This window comes from Arvicanthis niloticus, chromosome 8 (assembly GCF_011762505.2).
Source record: "Arvicanthis niloticus isolate mArvNil1 chromosome 8, mArvNil1.pat.X, whole genome shotgun sequence".
Classification (NCBI taxonomy): Eukaryota; Metazoa; Chordata; class Mammalia; order Rodentia; family Muridae; genus Arvicanthis; species Arvicanthis niloticus.
This window is the reverse complement of record NC_047665.1, coordinates 81,788,536-81,809,507: the sequence shown is the minus strand read 5'-3', so window position 1 is coordinate 81,809,507 and position 20,972 is coordinate 81,788,536. Positions and strand designations below refer to the sequence as shown.

General features: G+C 44.1%; 2 protein-coding genes across 10 annotated transcripts in view; one reads left to right on the top strand and one right to left on the bottom strand.

The window, feature by feature from the left end:
• The first annotated feature begins 42 nt into the window (after positions 1 to 42).
• On the top strand, positions 43 to 8,928 carry Thyn1 (thymocyte nuclear protein 1). Of its 9 annotated transcripts, XM_076939708.1 has the most exons (8): positions 176 to 471; positions 2,800 to 2,930; positions 3,144 to 3,276; positions 5,234 to 5,403; positions 6,773 to 6,853; positions 7,184 to 7,276; positions 7,932 to 8,027; positions 8,380 to 8,928. In XM_076939708.1, exons 4-8 carry the CDS (start codon positions 5,356 to 5,358, stop codon positions 8,689 to 8,691), a joined length of 630 nt encoding a protein of 209 aa, XP_076795823.1. In that variant the 5' UTR covers positions 176 to 471; positions 2,800 to 2,930; positions 3,144 to 3,276; positions 5,234 to 5,355; the 3' UTR covers positions 8,692 to 8,928. The 9 variants fall into 9 exon arrangements, with proteins under 9 accessions (XP_076795819.1, XP_076795820.1, XP_076795823.1 ...); XM_076939704.1 differs by lacking the exons at positions 2,800 to 2,930; positions 3,144 to 3,276 and adding an exon at positions 43 to 118 and having other exon boundaries at positions 366 to 471; XM_076939705.1 differs by lacking the exons at positions 2,800 to 2,930; positions 3,144 to 3,276 and adding an exon at positions 115 to 169 and having other exon boundaries at positions 366 to 471.
• The window catches only part of Vps26b (VPS26 retromer complex component B), a 25,612-nt gene continuing 10,786 nt past the window's right edge, over positions 6,147 to 20,972 (bottom strand). The window contains exons 2-6 of the mRNA XM_034509856.2: positions 20,767 to 20,923; positions 16,770 to 16,934; positions 14,151 to 14,326; positions 12,058 to 12,200; positions 6,147 to 11,669 (exon numbers count right to left, since the gene is read on the bottom strand). Of these exons, the coding sequence (XP_034365747.1) occupies positions 11,523 to 11,669; positions 12,058 to 12,200; positions 14,151 to 14,326; positions 16,770 to 16,934; positions 20,767 to 20,923 (788 nt within the window). The 3' untranslated portion in view covers positions 6,147 to 11,522. The remainder of the gene's footprint in view (positions 11,670 to 12,057; positions 12,201 to 14,150; positions 14,327 to 16,769; positions 16,935 to 20,766; positions 20,924 to 20,972) is intronic.

Genomic DNA, 20,972 nt, shown 5'->3' with positions numbered 1-20,972 from the left:
AGTCCATCAAGCCCTTGAAGCGCGGGCTTCAGTAGGATTACTGAAATTCTGAAACTACAGTTCCCAGAGATCTTCGGGGCGGCGCCTCTGAGATGCGTCTTCTACAAAGCCGGACCCGGTAAGCCAGCCGCCTCAAGGCTCTCTGAAGATTAGCCTGGCAGCGCTTCAGGTGTCTGGGTGGTGCAATGAGTGAATGGTGGTGGGTAGGGCCGAGTTAGGGAGGGACTGAGGAGCGTTTAGGGGTAAATTATGCTAGAAGGAAAAGGCGCAGATAACGAGAGAAGGATTAGAATGGCTTAATTATGACTTTTCTTCATAAGTCCCAGGCCCTTTAGGCTTTCTTGCCTCCGTCTTGCACCGTGCAGGTTTTGGAAGACAAGAGCTGCTTCTTACACGGCCGGTTAGCTTCAGCCTCCTGCAGAGAGGCCATGCCGAGACCCCGGAAGAGGCAGGCTGGGGCTGCGGGTCCAGGTGAGCTGCTCCGACGCTGCAGAATGCAGTTCTGCATGCAGCACGCAAAGAACGCTTTTTGTAGGGCGTACATTGTTGACTTTTTCCACTCCCTGGTTTGGAGACCTTGAGGGGTTGTTGCTTTTTCGTCGTCTTTACTCTTTCCGTCAAAATTTCCACTTTCAGTCCCTTCCACTTGTTTGTCCATTCAAAAAACAGCTATTAAGCACTGCATGCACATACGGAACTGTGGTGGCCCACGCATGTGGGAGACTGAGGCAGGAGGATTGTCTTGGGTTCAAGACCAACCTGGTACTACGTGAGTCCTACATAAGTAAGACCTTGTCTCTAAAGTAAGTGTGTGTGTGTGTGTGTGTGTGTGTGTGTGTGTAGATACCTTTACAATATGGGTGAAAACAGAGACTAATTTTTTAATTTATTTACTTTTGTACGGTATGTGGGAACACACACACTGATCAGAGAATAACTTGAAGGAATCAACCCCCCCTTTCCATCCTCTGAATCTCAGGGATTAAATCAGGTCGTTGTTAGGCATTGTTTAAAAAAAAAAAATGCCTTTACCAACTAAGCCACCTTGCCAACCTTTGTAACATTCTTTTGAGTGCAATAAGCCAGACACAAAAAAATCATGCATAGTTTCATCTGAAATGTAAAAATGCTGAAAGCTAGAAGTAAAAGGGAGATAAGGATTCAAGATCTTCCTTGACTACATGTAGAGTCTGAGGCCAGCCTGGACCTCCTGAGAGAGACCCCATCTTTCGGTTTTCTTTTCCTATGTCTTTATCTTATCTGCCTGTCAATTTGGAATTGCAAAGTATCAAAGGATGACCTGAATTCTTGATCTTTCTGTCCCCACTCCCAAGTGCTTTGGTTATAGGTTTTTTAAATCACCAAAACCCTTTTTACTTACCCTTAAATTTCCTGAGCATTGTAACTTCAGAGGCTACCCAAATCCTAGACATAGTTGTTAAGACACTTAGTGTAGCTCTGCTTACAGAAGCCTGGTGTGCTCTAGGGCTTCTCTGTGGTCGTGTGTTTTATCAGGTATTATGAGTATGTGCCAAGGCCCTTGTACAGGTGCTGAGGAGCTGTTCTCTCTTATGTGCCTGAGGGGATGGAAGTCTGGTCGTTTGGCTTGGGCGTAGGTGCCTTTATCTACTGACAGCAGTGCCAGGCCTCTTAATGCTTGAGCTCAACTTTTGTTAAAACCCCTTTCCTGTTCTGAGACTATAGCCTAGTCTGGCCTGGAATTTGTAGCAAGTCTCCTAAGAGCCTCAGGCTCTAAAGTTCTGTGATTATAGTCATGAGCCAACATGCCCATCTTAAAATCTTAAACTCTAATTTGAGTTCATTCTCTTTGAAATCCTGTTGCGTTATGTAAGAATCCCAGGTTGTGAGTTAAACTCAAGCTGTTGGAGGCAGCAACATGCTGTATTTCCTGCTGCTGATGGCAATGCACTGTACATTTCAGAAAAGTAGGGACAATAGAGCCAAACATGACAGCTCATGTCTGCCATCGAGATTATTAATTATGCGTCCTAGGCCAACTTGGGTGATAACAGCTCCATAACAAATAAAAATGTGTGATGGTTCCTACCTGTAAGCCTAATGCTTAGGAAGCTAAGGCAAGAGGATGGCTGCAAATTGGAGGCCAGCCTGGGCTACAGAGTTCTGAGACCCCTATCTCAAAATAAATAGGTATTTCAGGAAGTCTATTTAAACCAATTGAGTATTAATGTATACATGTATGGAGATACCATATGGCAGTTGGTGCCTATTAAATGCATACAATTTTTGTTTTCTGTGTCAGTTAAAATTTAATAAAAAAGGCAGTTAATCAACTACAAGGTGAGAACAATAAAGATAAGATCCAGTTCCTTCTCTGAGGCAAAACGCAAACCTGTATGAGTGAAAGGTCCTGAAGACAGCTTTGTGACAACAGGGAAGAGGAGAGATCACAGGGAAGGCCTTGAGAGGGAAGCAGAATTCGAGCCCAGTCTTAAAAGAATGGGAGGGCTTTCCACCAGCAAAATCCTAGAACTCAGAAAACATGTTTTTCCATTCACAAAAATGAATTCAGAAATTAAGCAGTGGCAGGCAGAAAGGGCCTCTTTTAGGATTGACAAGGTTTCAACATATTATTGTGGTTATTTAACCACACATATATGCCTGAGGTTTTTTGTTTGTTTGTTTTTATGTTTTGGGGTTTTTTTTTTTAATTGAAAATAGATTCTTCTCTCATACAGTATGTCTCAACCAGTTTCCCCTTCCTCCATTCCTCACAGCTTCCCCACTCCCTGACCCATCCACTCTCCATTCTCCCTTCAGAAAAGAGAAGGCCTCTGAGAACAAAACAAGACAAAAGAAGATAGAATAAGACAGGGCAACAGCTCCTACAGCGAGGCTAGACAAGGCAGTGCAACAGGAGGAGGAGTCCCAGGAGCATGCAAAACAGTCAGGTACACCCGCTCCCACAGTTAGGAGTCCCACAAAAACCCTGGGCTAACAGCCATAACATACTCAGAGGACCTGGTGCAGATGCATGCAGGCCCTGTACTTGTTGCTTCAGTCTCTGAGCCCATATGAGCCCTACTTAGTTGAATCAGTGGGCCATTGTTCTCCTGGTTTCCTTCACCCTGACTCTTACAATTTATTGCCTGCCTCTTCCTCAGGGTTCCCCTTGCTCTGAGGCGGGGACTTGATGGAGACCTCTGATTTAGACTCAACATAATGTTTGGCTGTGGGCCTCTGTATCCACTCCCATCTGCTGCCTTAAGGAAGCCTCTCTGATATTGACTGGACAAGGTACTAATCTATAAGTATGCTTGTTCTTAAGACAGCTGGGAAATCGTGCTAAGATATGCTAATCAGAGCATCAGGCATCCATAATATTTAATGAAGACTGATACAGTTGCAAACTAAAATCTGAGGTAGTAAAGTGTAGGTTCAGACAGACTCGAGTAAGAGTTGTGACTAAATTCATAGCTGTGTTCTATCTGACTGGATTGTGATCAGCAGCACACTGTTCAGATGGATAAAAAACCTCCTATGTCCTGTTGATTAGCCAAATTAAAGTGTGTTTATTGAGCGTGTGTTTGTTGAGCGATTGCTGTGTCTCTGGCATACTTTCTTTTGTTCACTTAATAAAAGCCTGTTTTCAGGGCTGGAGATGTAGCACAGCGGTAGAGCACTGTCTAGCAAGCATATCTGAGGCCCCAAGTTCAATCTTTACAACTTGACAAGTGGGGAAATCAGGCCTGATGCTAAAGACCTATAAACCAAGCCAACCAGGAGGTGGAGACTACAGTGTCTAGACTACAGTGGGCTGAAGGCCAGCCTTGGAAGTTTAGTGAGACTGTGTCTCAACATAAAAACAAAACAAAAAAGGGGTAGGAATATAGCTGAGTGATAGATTGCTGGTCTAGCATAGGTTGGTTGTCCCTACCATTGGAGGAAAAAAAAATCTTTAAACTGTCTGCATGGTCCTGATTAAACTTCTTTCAAATTTCTCTTGATAATGATTATAACAGCTAATATTTTCTGAACATTTATGATAATAAGATATTTCCTAAGTCTTAGAAGTGTGAAACAATCATTGAAACAATTTCAAGTAGTGCTTCATTTCTTCATTGGAAAGAATAGCCTTATGGAAGACACAGAACTGAGGTGGAGCACACTTACTGGATACTACCAGCGCCCTTTGATCTTAACTCTGTGAGGTTCCCTTCGTCTCACTGAGTGATCTAGAACATATCCTTTAAGAGCATACTCTTTTTTTACTAATTTCCAATTTCATAAATGTACAGAAATGCAAATATTTTTTAAAGTAAATCTTGGTTTTTGGTTGGTTGGTTGGATTTTTGGAATAGGATTTCTCTGTGTAGCTCAGGCTGTCCTAGAACTCAACTCTGTAGACTAGGCTGGCCTCAAACTCAACAATCCATGCCTGCCTCTGCCTCCTAAGTGCTGGGGTTGAAGGCGTGTACCACTGCTGCCCAGCAGCTTTTAAAAGGCTTTAAGGTTTACTTTTGATTTATATTTATGGGTGTATGTCTGTGTACCATGCTCATGAGGTACCTGCAGAGTCCAGGGAGTGTTGGGTCCCATGGGACCAGAGTTAGACACTTGTGAGCCATGTAGGTACTGGGAATTGAACCCAAGTTTTACGGAATCTTAAGCAGAGATATCTATCTAACCCTACGAACACTTACCCACCTTCTCCCATCTCTCTACTATACCTGGATCCTACACCTCTTGCCCACAGACCTCACATTCACATCTGTTTGTTTTGCTTTGTGACCTACTGAGTTTAACCATCTATGAAGCCATGGGTTCAGAGCTGTCTATTAGAGGTTGGTGGGCTCAGCAGTGGCTACAAAACTCAAGACAGTAGCTCCCCCTCTCCTGGAAAATATCAGTAGCCAATAATTTTAGCAGTAAAGACAATGCCCCATGAGCTCCCCTCCCATTCATAAAGGCCAATCTTGTGTGGGCCCAATACAGGTAGCTGCAGTTGAAGTGAGTTGATGGTTCCAATGGTTGTGTTGTGTCAAGAGGATGTCATTTTTGAGCCCCTGATTTGCAGGTATTGTCCAGTCTTTATAGAGAAGGTGAAGTTACTTCTCTATGGGACTGTGGAGCTGCAGCTAATGTTTTATAGAGTCTAAGCTTTGAGTCCAGGTTTGACAGGAGTTAAGGTTTCACAATGGAACACTGCTTCCCAGCATGGTGACAGGTATTTTCCTTTGCTTTCCTACTGCAGATAAGAAGAAGCTATCTGGAAAACGTACTAAAACTGAAAACTCAGGAAGTACATTAGTTAAGCTAGAGAACTCCAGCCCTGAAAAGACTACAACCTTTAAAAATGGTGGCAACTACTGGTTGATGAAGTCAGAGCCAGAAAGCCGGCTAGAGAACGGTATAGACATGAAGGTGAGGCTAGACCTATATTCAGTCATGCTGGTGAGATGGGTAGGTGGTTTGAAGTATTTACTGTATAAGCTGGACAACCTGAAACCCAGTGAAGCTTCTGAAAGCTGTGTTCTGATCGCACATCCTCCTACACATCATACACACGGATAACTGCAACCAAAAGAACAGTGAATGTGATTTATCACAGGATTCAGACACCAGCTTCTCTCTACAAAAAAGGTTAAAAATGGAAATTTGGCATTATTGTCATCAACTTAAGGTTGGACAACCCTTATCCAAAATTCTTGGGACCAGAAGTGTTCTAGATTTTAAATGTAAATATCCCTAAGCACTGCCCCCCCCCAATCTAAATACAAGACTTTTTGAATATTAGAATATTCATTCCAGAGTATTTTGGATTTCAGATGTTAAGAGTAGGCATGGCCTGGTCTTATTGTATGTAGCTTGTTAAACCGTGTTTGCTTGATGTCCCTGGGAAGCCTGCTTTTCTGAGAGGATGCAGAGGTGGGGTGAATCTGGAGAAAGGAAACTACAGTTAGAATGTAATATATGAGAAAAGATATATATATATATATATATATATATATATATATATATATATGGCATGCCCAGTGTGTTTTGTGGAATTCCTATCTAAGCAAGGGTTGGCAGACTTTCTGCAAAGAGCCAGAGAGGTTTATGGGTTTTTATAGTCTATGTTGCAGCTCTGTCCCTGTAACAAGAAAGTGGCCACACACAACACATTAAAAGGTAAAACTTTATTTATAAAATCAGGCATTTGGTTCAGTTTTCCAGTGTCAATCTTAGTTTGATTTTGCTGTTATGTGTTCTTAAGATGATCTAACTATGTAGACCAAGCTGGCCTCTTAACTTTTGACGTAACCAGGTTAAGATCCTCCTTGCCTCCCAGGTTTAGGAGGGTTGGAATTACAGGAGTGCACTCCCACACATAGCACTGCTTGGTTGGTTGATTTTTCTTATTACTTGCCATGTTCCTAGATCTCTCTCTGACAAATGTGGCCATGTATTCAGGTAATAAATATAAGCTGATTTTTAGCACTAGCTGGAGGAAAACAGAAATATTAGATAATTATGATACTTTAATAAGCGAAGAACAGGGAACCAGCAGACTTTTATTATCCTGATTATCTATTCAACTAATCATCTTAATGAACAAAGCTCACAATGCAAAACCCAAGGCTACTTACAACACCAGTGACTTCCTGGAACTAATTTCCGATAACCTACCTAGCTCCTTTACAGCCTGTAGCACTTTTCAGGATTAAAGAGAGAACTTTTTGTTTCCTAGAAGCTTACTGATTGGTTGGTAACTTTTTAGTAATGAGCCACTTGATTTTCTTTTGCCTAGTTCAGCATCGAGGATCTCAAAGCACAGCCTAAACAGACAGCTTGCTGGGATGGTGTTCGCAACTATCAGGTAAGGAAAAAGGTAAGGAACCCTGAAGCCAATGACACTAGGATACATGCCTGCCTCCACCACCACAGTCTGCAGTAACAGGGCCTTTTAGCCAATACTGCTTTTCCCTGAACTCTATCTGAAAATGTTTTCAGAAATATCATAATCAGTGTGACAGCATGCAGTCTGCTAGTGGCTTTGTTCTGGCTAGTGTCCCGGAACAAGGCTAGTATTCTCAATAAAGGAACAGACTTCATTACGAATCTGAGAGAAGCTGCAAAACAGAAATAAACATCTAATAAAAACAGACTTGCTTTCTTCCCAGCCGTCAAGCGGGTAACCCTTATTTCTTCCTTAACACAGGCTCGGAACTTCCTCAGGGCCATGAAATTGGAGGATGAAGCCTTCTTCTACCATAGCAACTGTAAACAGCCAGGCATTGTTGGACTTATGAAGGTTAGACACATACATTTGAGCCTGGACTCCTCCCTTCAGGGATTTATTTGTGAAAGGCCAACAGCTCGGCAACAACGACCCCACACTGCCTGTTTCAGCTAGCCCTGACCATTTCAGGCCCTACTAATACTTCTCACTATCGGAGGTTTCCATCAAGTAGCTCCTCTTTACTGAGTCTCAGGATAAAACTGTGTGGAGTTGGGAGAAAATAAAAACGTTTCCAATAGTAATTTATCATTTAGTTTTAGAACATGACTGTGAAGCCTTGTAAAACTAGGATTTCCTTCCTAGCTATGCTTGCTTAGGCTGTGATTTCCAGAGTACCAGCTGTCTCTATGGCAAGGGAAAGTGGTCAGAATTGGAAAAGGAGGAAGTCAGAGTTAGAAGCACATTATAACTTGGGCAGGGGCTGGTGAGATGACTCAGCAGTTAAGAGCACAGGCTGTTCTTCCAGAGGTCCTGAGTTCAATTCCCAGCAACCACATGGTGGCTCACAACCATCTGTAATGGGATCTGATGTCCTCTTCTGGTTTGTCTGAAGACAACAACAATGTACTCACATATATAAAAATAAGTAAATCTTTAATTAAAAAAAAAAAAAAAAACTTGGGCAGGGAGCAAAATGACTGGAGATTTTGGATTTTTTTATTTTCAGATTGTAAAGGAGGCTTACCCAGACCATACACAGTTTGAGAAAAGTAATCCCCATTACGACCCATCCAGCAAAGAGGATAACCCTAAATGGTCGATGGTAATAACTGTTGTTGTTTCATAGGGCAGAGTGGACAAAAGGAGGAAAAGAGTGTGGGGCACTGTTAGGTCAAGGAGCATGGCCCAGTTCTCAGCGAGATGAAGTTTTGCTGAATTGGGATATCAGAACAGAATACTGGCAGCCCTAATACCATACACTTCCTGCAAATAGCAAAAACTCTGGGTGGAGAGAAGCAAGACTGTAGTCTTAGCCACTCAGTGGGCCGAGGCTTGAAAATTGATTCGGGGACAGGAATGCAAGGACAGGCTAGGCAAAATAGTGGGCCCATCCTTTAAGATTGCACAGAGTCTGGCTGAACATGTTTCTGTTCCCTTTAAATGCTGTCGAGTAGGTGGATGTGCAGTTTGTTCGAATGATGAAGCGCTTCATCTCCCTGGAAGAGCTTAAAACCTATCACCAAACCCACAAAGTTACTGGGGGCCCCTTACAAAGCATGACTCTCTTCACCCGACAGAGACTTTCAGTTCAGCGTCTGACTCAAGGTAAGACTCATGGAGAGTTGTGTCCTCACTTGAGCTACCCACGGGGAAGGCTATGTGCTGCATTGTTCATTGTTATATACCCAGTACCAGATAGTCCAGTGTTTGAATGGACAGCTGCCAGCTGCAGGAACTGCCCTTCAGCTTCCCTGTGCAGATGCTAAACACCTCAGTCTCACCCCTAACCACACATCCCCCCCACTTTTTTTTTGTAGAAGAGTTTGATTTTATTTTGAGCCTGGAGGAAACAGAACCGAGTTAATCAGAAGGCTCCACTGATGGAGTGAACAAGCCAAGATTTTCTAAGACAGAAGGAGAAAGCTTGCTGTTTATACCTGGGATCATAAACACAGGTGCACGGGTAGTTTGTTAATTTTTCCAATAAAAGATTTAATGACAAAGTTGGAAGTGTTTTCTTCTAAACCTGTGCTGGGTGTGGAGGGATCCTCCACTGTAGGTGTCTTATAGCCAAGCCTGGTTCCTATAGTCAACTAGAAGATGCAGGCACCTCTACTCTCACCTGCCCCTATCTCTGTAGTTATGTAGTAAACAGCAAAATGTAGGACTGAGTCCCTTGTTCTCTCAATGTTCAATGAACCTACGTCTTGATTTTTCTATGTTTCTTTTGGTTGTCTTTGTCCCACCAAAGTGGAAAACATGAGGGGATTTCAGGCAATTGCCAGACAAACCTGAACTAGGCCATATTTGTCTAAAACGAGTGGTTAATACAGTGTTCGTTACTGTTTACCATCCACTGAAAAAGAAGGCAGTGTTGGAGTCATGCTGCATACTGTGTCAGAGATGAGACAGTGTTAAGAAGACCACAGAATCTGGTGGACCATGGGCACAATGCCTCCAAAGCCACAGGGCTTTCTTTAATTAGAGACGTCATTAAAACAAATGTTCTTTTAAAACACAGCCATTGAAAAGACAACACATTAAGAAACATGTAAACACTGCAGCTTCTTAATTACAAGTTGCACTGCTTGGTTTAGTACCTATGCACTCCAGGTTTGGGAACCTTAAAGGATGGGGATGGGAGCCTCCCCATACTTTCACAGTTGCAGAGAAAAGAGAACCTGGGCAGAGAAAGCAAGACTTGGCTTGTGCACGGCTCCTGAGAGAAACAGCATATTCTACCTTCTAGTTCTCTCAGAAGAAAGGCTTATGATATTAGCAAAGTTGGAAAATGATTTTGTGTTGTCATCGGGGAGGCAGAGAAATTGACAAATGCTTTTAAATAAGATATTAAAAGGAGGCACAGCAGAGTCTAGTGTCATACCCTGAAAAAAGTAAGAGCACAAGAACCCACCTCCCTCATTTGCTAGGGCCCAACCCTAACAGCCAAGGACAGCTGAATGGGCGAACCTGTGCCCATGGGGATTGTATGTCACACCTAAACCTGGGGTCGGGCATGGAGAAAGCTTTATTTTCCTTAGCGCCACTACCCCCGTCATTCCAAGAGTCTTTCATCTGAACTCTTATCCATCAGCCCCACCCTGTCAAAGCCAGAGATTGCAAGATTCCCCATTTTCTACACGAACTGAAAGATGACACAGGAACAAATCCTTTACTTTCCAAATTACAAAGAACATAGACCAGCAAATACTGTACTTATTGAATATAAGGTCCTCTTTCTCAGACAGGAGGGCAGCCAACAGGAGATGGTAGTTCTAGTCATTTCCAGACAAGGTAGAGAAGACAGTCAACCCCTTTTCTACCTGCAGGCCAAGCACAGAGCAGGAGAAAAAACTGCCTCTTCTCTAATACAACAACATCCACCAGAGTTTTTCTATTTTGTTTTTAAATTCAAAACAAAACAAAACAGTGGGCCTAACTTGAGTCAGTGAACTGGTGAAGACAGATGTCATTTGGCAAGCAGAATTATTCTGAAGTCATGATAGCAGAGCCCTGCGCAGAGGCCCTTCCTCCTTTAACTAACTGTGGATAGTGGGATGAAAGCGTTTGGGTGGGAGTAAGAACAAAACTTGTACATGCCCCAAACCAAGCCCAGTTACAGAAATCAAGCAGAGGACAAGGAGTAACATCTCAAAGGGCAGAAGCCTTTGCTTCGTGTTCCTTTAGGAGGCAAATGGATCCCAGCCTCTTCTAGGGATCCTGGTTAAAGGAAATAGGCTCTCTGCTTAGGGTTTGTTGGATAACTTAAAATAATTCCCTAGAACAACCCAGACGTTGGGTTGCCAAGTGGAGTCATGTGGTGAAGGCAAACAGTTGCCGTGCCTGATGTTTCCCTGACAGGAGACCTGGCTCAGCCCCTTGCCATCCACATGTGACACCGCATCAGGGCTTCTTATGGCCCTGTTTCTCACAAGTGAGAGGACAGTCAGACACAACCCTTCCTTAAGCTTCTGCTCCTGTATAGTTCCTGACATACTAGAGAAGATGGAGAAGAGAAGGGTCTGGTCCCAGTCGTGAGAGGCCAGAGGTGACTGTAGAAACTTCTGAGCACCACGTCCCGGACACCCAGAGAGGTAGCTTCCTGATCTTGAGTCTTCCTCCAACTTAGATGAGACAGGCCCAACCACTTTTGTCACTACCTCCAAACAGTCGAAGGGAGTATAAGACATGACTACCCAGAGCCCTGCTGGCAGGTAAATGCCAAAGACACACTCAGCATCTGTATCAGGAAGCCCAGAGAACCTGGAGCCAAGGATGTGTGCTCTCAACTCTGCTTTAAGGCTTGAGACAGTCTTGACACATAGCTCATTCCCAAGGAAGAGACTAGCTTCCAGAATGTTTCCTCTCCTTATCCCTACATAGGCTGCAGAATCCCAGGGAGACTACTGCCCAACCCAACCTAAGTGCCCCTTAGGTTCTTCAGAGAAAAGAATTTAAGTAAAAAACATGATTTGTTTCCAAGGTTGCAAGTAACGGCCAGTTGAACCTCACACCATCCTCCCCCTCCCCCAGTGGCTGGTATTTGGTAGATGGGGGTTCTGTGGTGGAAGCCCAGCAACTTCTTGGCCCCACGGGCCTACTGCCTGCTGTTGTTGTCAGACAGTTGGCCAGGGATCCGCACCTCACCCAGGGAGGTTGTGCCCTCGAAGCGCTGTGAGGCAATGGCTGCCTGGTGGGACATGCTCTTCCGTACGATGTCACCCTTCCGCCACAACACCACTTCCTACAGAGTTGGAAGAAGAGTCAATATGGTACTTAAGAGAGGCTCAGGAATGCTTTTCTCAGAGGTTCCCACCTTGGTCCCAGGGAATCTCAAGGAATAACCTCCTTTGCTCATCTCTCACCAAAGCAGTGGCTGCTAATACCCATTTCCCTGGTGTGAGCCACAAGAGCAGGAGTTAGGCCTGAGAAAGCAGATCCTAGGTATCAATTGGGAATTTGCACCCCTGGTATAGGACACTAGGCAACCCCATGTTTCTACCTCTTGGTAAAATAACAAAGGCTTGACTATTTCCTTTTAGCCTTTGCTCTAAGTATCACGATGGCCCTCTGTGGGAACTGTGGCCTTTGTGTGTTGTGCCCGCCCACGGGGACCTGGAGGAGGCACCCACCTGCTGCTTGAAGTAGCGCCGTTCCTCCTCATCTATCAGCACCAAGTTGAGGTAATATCGCACAGAGAACTTCTTATTTATGTCCCGCATGGTGGGGGTGAGCTCATACCCTGCCAGGAAGAGCCTGATGGGGATGGACTCACCTGTAAGGGGTGAGGCAAAGATGAGGCCAAGGGACAGGAGAGGCACTGTCCTGCAACACCCATTCTGGCCACAGCAGGTCAGAAAGGAGCACGAAGCAAAGGTTTCTGCCCTTTGATACGTTACACCTTGCTTCCCAGTAGTTTCCTGAAGTAAGTATGATTACCCAGTTCCATTCCAGTGTGTGCTTTCTGAACATACCCTCCCACTGCAGAAAGCAGTGAGAAATGCTGAATAACACAGAGAAACCATTAGGCACCAAAGGTGCAATGTGCCATGTTTATTTGAAACGTGATCTTTATGTAGTTCTGCCTTGCTGTGAACTCACAGCAATCCCCCCGGCCCGCCTCAGCCTTCCAAGTGCTGGAATTAGAGGTGTAACCCAATAAGTCAGTTGAGTTATTGGGTTTCTTTAAAAAAATTTTTTTTAAATTTTTTTTTCTTTAAAAATTTCTTTTAAAGATTTATTTTTATTGATGTGTATGTTTGCATCTGTATGTGAGCATGTACATGTACGCTCAGGTATATGAGGCAGACAGAAGAGAGTTGGAGTTATTCTGACAGAGCTGCCTGATTTGCTAGGACCCAAACTCACTCAGGTCTCTACAAAAGTAATAAGTGCTCCTAACCACTGAGCTATCTCTCCAACAGGTATCCCTCCCTTGAAACTAGTCAATTTATGGCCCAGAATACATCTCTACTCTATTAGTGATCTGCAGTAGAGTGTCCTAGAAAACAGAAAACTCATCCTGAACCCTGTTCTCCAGTAGCCAGTTTACTTCTGAGTACGTCTGTAGCTTTCACTTGGAAAAGCAGAGGATCCAGTGACGTATTTTATAGGACCTATCACAGTCTAAGAGGAACAAAATGAGGGCAGCAATTCTACTGAGAAAGGCCAACCTTAAGCTAAATATAAATGACCCTTTAATTACATGCTCCTCTGTGCAGTTTCTCTGTGCCCCATTTCATTTGTACAGCAGAAATGGCAGTTGGCTCTACTTGCACAACTGGTCAAAGTGGAACATCAGAGTTAAGACAGCTGAGTTGCAACAGTCTCAAGGGTCTGACAGAGTAAACACTTAAGAATCTGTTGTCTCCAGTGCTATGTACTGCCCACTGTAACATCTTCCTTCCATGTGGAACACCCATTAGGAATGTACTACCATGCAATTCAAAGGAAAATGAGACAGAGAACACCTTCATCCTAAGTTGCTACAAAGCCAGTAATAAATGTAAATGATTGCTATTTGCTCGTGTCCAGGAATCATCCAGATTCCCAAACAGGAAAGAGCTTTCAAGCATACTTATCCTAGGGACCCTGTGGGGCTCGAGGAGGACCAGTTCCAGTGATTCCTGGTGTTGTCTGACGCTCTTGTAGCATGGGCCAGCGAGCTAGTAGTGCACTCTCATGGCAGAGAAACAAGTTCCTGGAGCAAATCCCTTTACTGTAGCTACAACTAAGCAATGAAAATCACTAGGGCGTATGGACCTCTTGCCCTCAGCCACAAAACATGTCCAAATGCCAAGAGGAAAGAGCAATTAAATAATTCAAATATATCTTAAATCAGTTTTCAATTTTTGTTTTGACATGTAGGGTCTCATGAAGCCTAAGTAGGCCTTAAACTCTCTAGCCAAGGACAAAGTTGAACTCCTGATCCTCCTGCCTCCACATACCAAGGGGGTGAGATAACAGGAGTGTGCAGGCAGGCCAACGGAGATGAACTCCTAAGTACATATAAAAGGTCAGAGTAGCTATTGGAGCTGGAGATGGAGTAGGAAGCTGAAGCTCCAGACTCAGCTTTTCCCTCCTCTTCCCACTTGAGTGCTGGGAACTCCCATGCGTTCCATACCAGCCTGGGCTACACAGTAAGACCTTGAGCCCTTCCCCAATGCTGAGACTGAGCACATGGCCTAGGAGCAAAGTGGCAGTGGCCCTGGGCAGGGAGGCTCACCTCGGACCGGCGCCCCGTCCATAATCTCATACTTCGCTATTGTGTCGTTCTCATGGTACACGTTGGGACCCGTGCCTGTTGTCTCCCGTTTGATGATGTCTATCTCCATGTGCTTGATCTTGATTCTCACCAGCAGGAAGTATATCTTCCCTACAATGACATCTTTCAAGTGGTATCTGAAGAAGAGAAGGTACAGGAAGGAAGATGGTGGTATAGTGGCTAACCTCTTTGTGCTTCAGCGTGGAGCACACTTGTCTAGGATGCCCCTGTTGGTGAGAGGGGTAATGGAAGTACATGCTCAACCTCACTATCTGAACAGTTTCCTGATATGACCTTATTGGAATCTGTGTGACGTTCCTCTTCCACATCCTGCTCAAAGGAAATACATATTATTTCAACATTTAATATTTGTTTATCTTCTCTGTCTCCACGGGATACACCTTTAGCTTTGTTTTGTTCTTCTAAGACAGGGTTACTCTGTTCAACAGGGTTCGCCTAGCTGGCCTAGTACTCACTTCATAGACCAGGCTGGCCTCCAACCTGTCTCTGCCTCCTGAATGCTGGGATTAAAGGTGTGTACCACCTCACCCAACTGGACCTTTAGTATTTTTTTTAATGTATGTGTTTTTCTAAGGTATTAGGCCAGTCTGACAAGCACAGGAATTAAGTCTCTTCCTTCCACTTTACTCTCCATACAATGCCTTCAGGGAACTAGGCCTTAACAGTTCCTATAAATAGTTCTGTTTGCTCCAGGCTAGACAGCCCAGACAGGAGCAGAAGAACAAAAGAAGTGACTCTCCTTCTCTTCGGTTGCCTGCTCTCTAGGCTCTGCTAGCATGACTTGTGCTTCTAAACTACTAGGAATTTAGCCACATGTTGCCTAACACTTCCTAACCCTTGCTAAGTCTTTCTCTGTGGGCTAGCCAATGGTGCTGCTAGTCTGTGTATACACAGCCCTGTATCAGGTGTGCCCGAAAGACAGCACACTCTTCAAGCCTAAAGCTAGGACTCAGCACGAGATCCCTAGGAGGGACTTCAGAATTGGGCCTCCTGTCTTGGCAAGTGGAAAAAAGGAAGTTGGAAGACTCCGTCATTCAGCTGAATGAGAGAGGGTTCAAATAGACAATTCCTAGTTTCCAGGCTTTTGCTACCCACTGCTCCAACACTGCTAGATACAGAACACAGGAAATGCTGCAGACTTTGAGTAGGTGACTCCACACATGCAGACACCGCAGGGTCTTTCTTGGGGATATTTATAGACCATGCATGGATGCTAAGGTTTTCTATACTCATAAATAAAGCATTCATCTACTATAATGAAACCTTACACAGGAGCACACCCATATGAGAAACATGTTTCATGTTCCTTTAAGGTATAGCCTGTTATACAAGGAGAGGGGGAGACTAGAAGTATCTATCCTTGCCTGCATGTAACTAATTCTAAAACACCTTTTTTTTTTTTTTCTTCTTCTTTCAGAAAACTGCTGACTCATAGCTGCTTCAGGCTCTTACAGATATTACTGCTGCTAGGTACTGCCTTCATCAGAAGGTTAGCGTTAACAAACAGGACCAAGCTGAGTAAGAAGACTGCAGGGGAGGGGAGGGCTCCTTCCTACCACTTATTCCCTAGGCAACAGGTAGGCCAGGTCAAGCAAGACTGGCTCTAGGTCATAATGGCCATTTTATAGGAGCCTCACTAGGATCCAAGCCAGGAAGACAGTAGCATGTCACTTTGTTTCACAATTGTCCTTGGCATCAAGTTATGATCCTGGTTTTAAAACTGTCCCAGTCAGACATGGTAGCACAAGCCTGTAATCCCAGCAGTTTTGAGGTAGGAATAAGATCACAAGTTTGAGGCCAGCCTGGTCTGCAGAGTTAAATCTTTCTCTTGTTCCTAAGCCCTTAGTAGGTGACCTGGCTCTCCTTAATGCTTAGCCTTTGGTTGGCAGCCCACCTGGGGAAGGCCACTACAGTAATGGAAGACGGAGAAGATGATGCTTCCAGTTTTGGGTTGATCTCCAAATACTTCCAGGAACAGACAGTATTAAAAAGGAAGATGTAAGGCCGTCAGAAAGTTCTGCACCTTACAAACAACTAAATATTTTGATGCTCTAATAGTAAACATGAATTAAAACACAGCTTTCCAACCTGCCAGGTAAAGCTATTTTAAGACCTTTACAAAAGTGCATCAGGTATTCTGTACTGTAACTCATTTTGGTTCAGGAAGGAAGCAGGCCATTGTCGGTGCATGGTTTCCTCACTTTGATTTCTAAGACAGGGAGGGAAAAAAAAAATGACGGTGGCATTGTGTTCCATGGTTGTTCTCAGCTATGGAAGGAAGTAGCTTTATCTAGCATCCAAAACAAACAACCTAAAAGCTACTTTAGCTTGACTTTGAAAGGCATCTTAATATTTACAGATGTGATAAATAATTTACTATGCTGACCTATGAAGTTTCTATTTCCTGGCCCATCTATCTATAACTAGCCTAACATCTAGTGTATTATTTTTGTGGTCTCCTCCACCAGCACGTTACCATGAGGCTGTCAGTACACACTCAAGATCTCTCTTACCGTCCATAAATAACTATCACACAAGCTTGAGGCCCAAGATACTTACTTGGATTTGTTATACTCAAATTCAATGTGCAGGCAGTCCTCGATCCCAACTTCCATCTTGATGGACGAGTTCAGCTCGGGGTATGTGCTAAGTGTGTGAACTACAATGTCCATCTCCTTGACAACATCATTGAGGCGGCGGCTGATGGTGGCTCGAAGGAAATAGCTGTAAGGGATGGAGTCAACCTACGTGAGTACTTCCAGTCTCTACATGCTGCAGACATGAGGCACCAAAGTAGCCCACCTCATAGAAACCTGCTGTAAGTAACGTTTAGCCCTTTGGGGTTTTATATCCCTTTGAGAATTTATGGGGCCCTTTTCTTAGGAAAAAAAAAAAACTATATATATATATATGCATAGACTTTTGCAATTACAATTTTAGGCAGGTCAAAGCCTTCCTTCAAAATCCTTTTGGGCGCTTATGACTGTGAGCTAAGAACCTTGTTTTAGTAACAGTGATTTCTTTACTTTCCACTCCAACCACATGGTTTTTATGTCCCCTACCACTATGAACCATCTGTGTGGAGAGTTGATTATCCTGGCTATTTGGCACAGAGATCTGGCCCATATACTTCCATGCCTCTCCACTAAACAATATCTGATCAGTACAAGTGAGGAATGGGAAATGGAGAAGTCAAGCCACAGACTCATTTCAGTAGTCTTTCTTAGCTTAGCCTAATCAGAAGGGAAACTGTGGGACTTTGAATATCTTGGCCCATGGGAAGTGACACTATTAGGAGGTGTGGCCTTGTTGGAGGAAGTGTGTCACTGTGTGAGTAGGCTTTGAAGCTCCATCCAATGCTGAAGCCTCTGCTCCTGGCTTCGTTTGGATGAAAATGAATTCTCAGCTTCTCTAGCACCATGCCAGCCTGGACACTGCCATGCTCCCACCATGATGATAATGGACTGAACCTCTGAATCTGCTAGCCAGCCCCAAATTAAATGTTTTCCTTTCTAAGAGTTGCCTTGGTCATGCTGTCTCTTCACAGCAATGGAAACCCTGACTAAGCTCATAGCTAACAGAAGCTCACAATCTGGTCGGAGATAAACAAACAAACAAAAAAATCAAAACAGGGAAACAGGAATTTAAAAACTGTCATTCAGGTCTTTGGGTACAAAAGTGACTACCAAGAAAGATCTACACATAACACAACAAAGTAGCAAAGGAACCTCTGATTTCACCAGAGGAGTCAGCTGCAGAGTAGGGCAAAAGCTTGAGAGAATATACGGAAGTGAACCCTAAAGGTTTAACAGCCAGTCAGCACTGCCTTTTCCAGCATCCCAGTGCCATGGGTATAATACTATGTAGACACCCTTGAGAAAAGATGAATCCCCTTAGTTATAATTTTTTATGAGTGATCCTCTGATAATCCAAGTGCCTTGTTAAGCATTACTGGAAAGCTAACAAGGACATGCCAGCGAGCCGCACCAACTCCACATGCAGGCTGCCAGCTCTGTGGGGCACTGACTGCTCCAGACAGTCCTTTTTATTAACCTTGGTAACTTCTGTCAGAACTATACAAGTAAGGTGTTTGTCCCTAACCCTTTCTAATTGCTCAGATCTCAGATCCATTTCACTGCCTCAACACAGCCGAGAGGGAACGGAAAAAGGACTGAGAACTCCTGATCCTTCAGTATGCCACTGACTGAACAGTTTTGTTGTTGTGGGGTTTTTTGGAGACAAGGTTTCATTATATAGCTCTGAGTAGCCTGTAAGACCAGGCTGGCCTCAAACGTAGTGATCCATCTGCCTCTGTTTCCCAAAAGCACAGACCACCATCTCTAACTGAATGTAGCTTTTTTTTTTTTTTTTGAGATAGGGTTTCACTGTTAGCCCTGCCTAGCCTGGAAGCCACAGAGATCACCTGTCTCTGTTTCAAGGCATGGTCACAGTTGTTAGATTCTCTGTTCCAGACTCAGTGTCCAGTTATTTTGGATCTACTACTGAAGTGAACTGCTGGATCGCAGTGAGTCTGTTTAATTATGTGTGTGTGTTGTTGGGGACTGAGCCAGTGCCTTGCATATTAATTCGTCAAGTCTGGGCATATGCTGCTCCACACTGAGCTACACTTTGAGCCCTCTGCCTATTTATTTATTTAGTTTTGAGGAGCCACCCTATTGTTTCCCTTTCTTCTTACAATACCTTTCTACATGCTGCAGAGATTTTCTACATAAAAAACACTAAGGCAAAAAGTGGGGTAGGGGTGGGAATTACCCCTAAGCATGGTGGCTTGCCCTTCTCCCCAGTTGTCTCTGCCTTGCTAAAAACCCTTAGATGATATTCCTAAAGCTAGCCACTGAAGTCCATTCCCTTATTTGGCCACTTCCCCCTCCTGAGGCTGACCACCAAGGCCCACATATCAAAGTATTAAAGTCCAGCATTCAAAAGCTCCCTTTGGTTTCCTTATTTAACATGCCCAAATAAAATTAAACACTTCATCCTAACATGGATTTCCTCTTGTACCTTTATAAATTGCCATTTGCATATGGGCCACTTCTGCCTCTTCTCTATCCAGAGGCAGTCCTCTGTCTCCTGGGACAAATACCCCTGACCTTCTCCCTTGTTCCCTTTGCCTTTTCCCTCCTCCTCTGTCTCCTATCTTTCTCTTGTATTCCCTGTCCTTCGACCCTCTGAGGCAAATAAATCTCCTTTGTGCTAAGAACTTGTGTGTGTGTGTGGGGGGGGGGGGCGGTCACTGATCACTCCAGTGACAGACACCTGTAATTCAGGCATTCAGGAGGTTGAGGCAGGGGGACTGAGAGTTTGAGGTCAGCCTACAGTACATAACAAGAGCTTGTGTTGTGATTTAAGAAAAAAAAAAGTGATTCCCATAGCAAAGCTACATAAGCGCTAGATAAACCTCACTTGTACTTTCTCTAGAGTGATAGAATGACTGTCTTTAGTAGGAAGCTGGTGCAAATATTTCAAAAAGAGTCTATAAACAGTTCTGGTGGGTGGAGGGACACTAGGAAGAAGAAAGGGAATGTTGGTCTCACTGCAGTCCTCACCATCCTAGACCCAGGCCCATAGGTGGTGGAAACAAGTTGAGCTTATGAGATCAAGACTTGGGATCAGGTAATCAGACGACAGGAGAGTCTGCTGTATCTCCGTGATGTCACATAATCTATGAGTCTAGAGCTGCTGTGGGTTTTTATTTTCTAATACAAGAGGCCCAGGCACTTCTCTCCTTCCTCAGTTTCCCAGTCTGTGGTAGCAAAAATAATCTCAGGTGTTCCTAGACATGTTAACCTTTTGGTTTAGGACCCTAGAATGGGTCCCGAACATACTGCTAGGCAGGTGCACACTAAGCCAAATGCTTGGCCCTCTGTCCAATTCTTAAAGACTCTGTTATGCTGTGTAACATTTTTAAAGACTTCTGTTATTCGTGAAACCATTGTTTTCTTATCTCTTCCAAAAGATGGAGAAGACAGATCTAAAGTTAGAATCCTAAACTTATCTATTCTCAAAACACTTTAAATTACAGAGTCCAAAATGACATTGATGTTCTATGGGGGACTTAGATGGGAAGGAGGCAATACCAAGCTAGGGTGTCTGTCTGTACCACCTCACATATGAAAGCCAATTCCTGAATTTTCAAAAATTGTAAGAAATGGTTGTCAAAAATATCTATTATTTAAATTATATAAACTTACAGTTGAACGACTTACCTAAGAAACAAAGGCAATCAATATATTCTAAAATCCCTTTGCTTCATTATCATTTCCCTACACTCTGTGAGGCCCTTGGTCTTGAGGGACTCTGTGTGATAGTAACGGTAAAGGTCACCGTGGTTGCATTCAGGTTCGAGGACAGCCATGGGACGTACAGTCAGCAGCTTTCCCCCAAGGGAGCCCAGTGGTAGCATGTACTAGCACACTGCAGCTGGCAGTACTCTTCCTTCTTAGTTGCCACACAGAGACCCTTAAAAGCCACTGAGCTTCAGATCCTGCCCCTGTGAGACAAGACCGGGTACAACAGGAACAGCAGAGCCACTTACCGTAGCTTCACATTCTGTCCTGTGTAGGACTCATACGGCTTTTCCACGTGGGTGAACTCAAAGTCGAAGGTCTGCGATTGGGTGATCTCTCCTGGCCGAGCCAGGTCCTTCACCAAAGACACAAACTCATGGTGGTTCCCGCGGTCATAGTAGAGTTCTGGAGGAAGAAGGAAACGTGTTACATGAACCTAGAGAGGGCACTGCAG

Excerpts from the sequence above, each read along its gene's own strand:
- Thyn1 (XM_076939704.1), top strand. The coding sequence starts at position 429 with ATGCCGAGACCCCGGAAGAGGCAGGCTGGGGCTGCGGGTCCAG. Across the intron at positions 7,277-7,931 it reads GCATTGTTGGACTTATGAAG|ATTGTAAAGGAGGCTTACCC; the intron begins GTTAGACACATA and ends TTTTATTTTCAG. Across the intron at positions 8,028-8,379 it reads ATAACCCTAAATGGTCGATG|GTGGATGTGCAGTTTGTTCG; the intron begins GTAATAACTGTT and ends GCTGTCGAGTAG.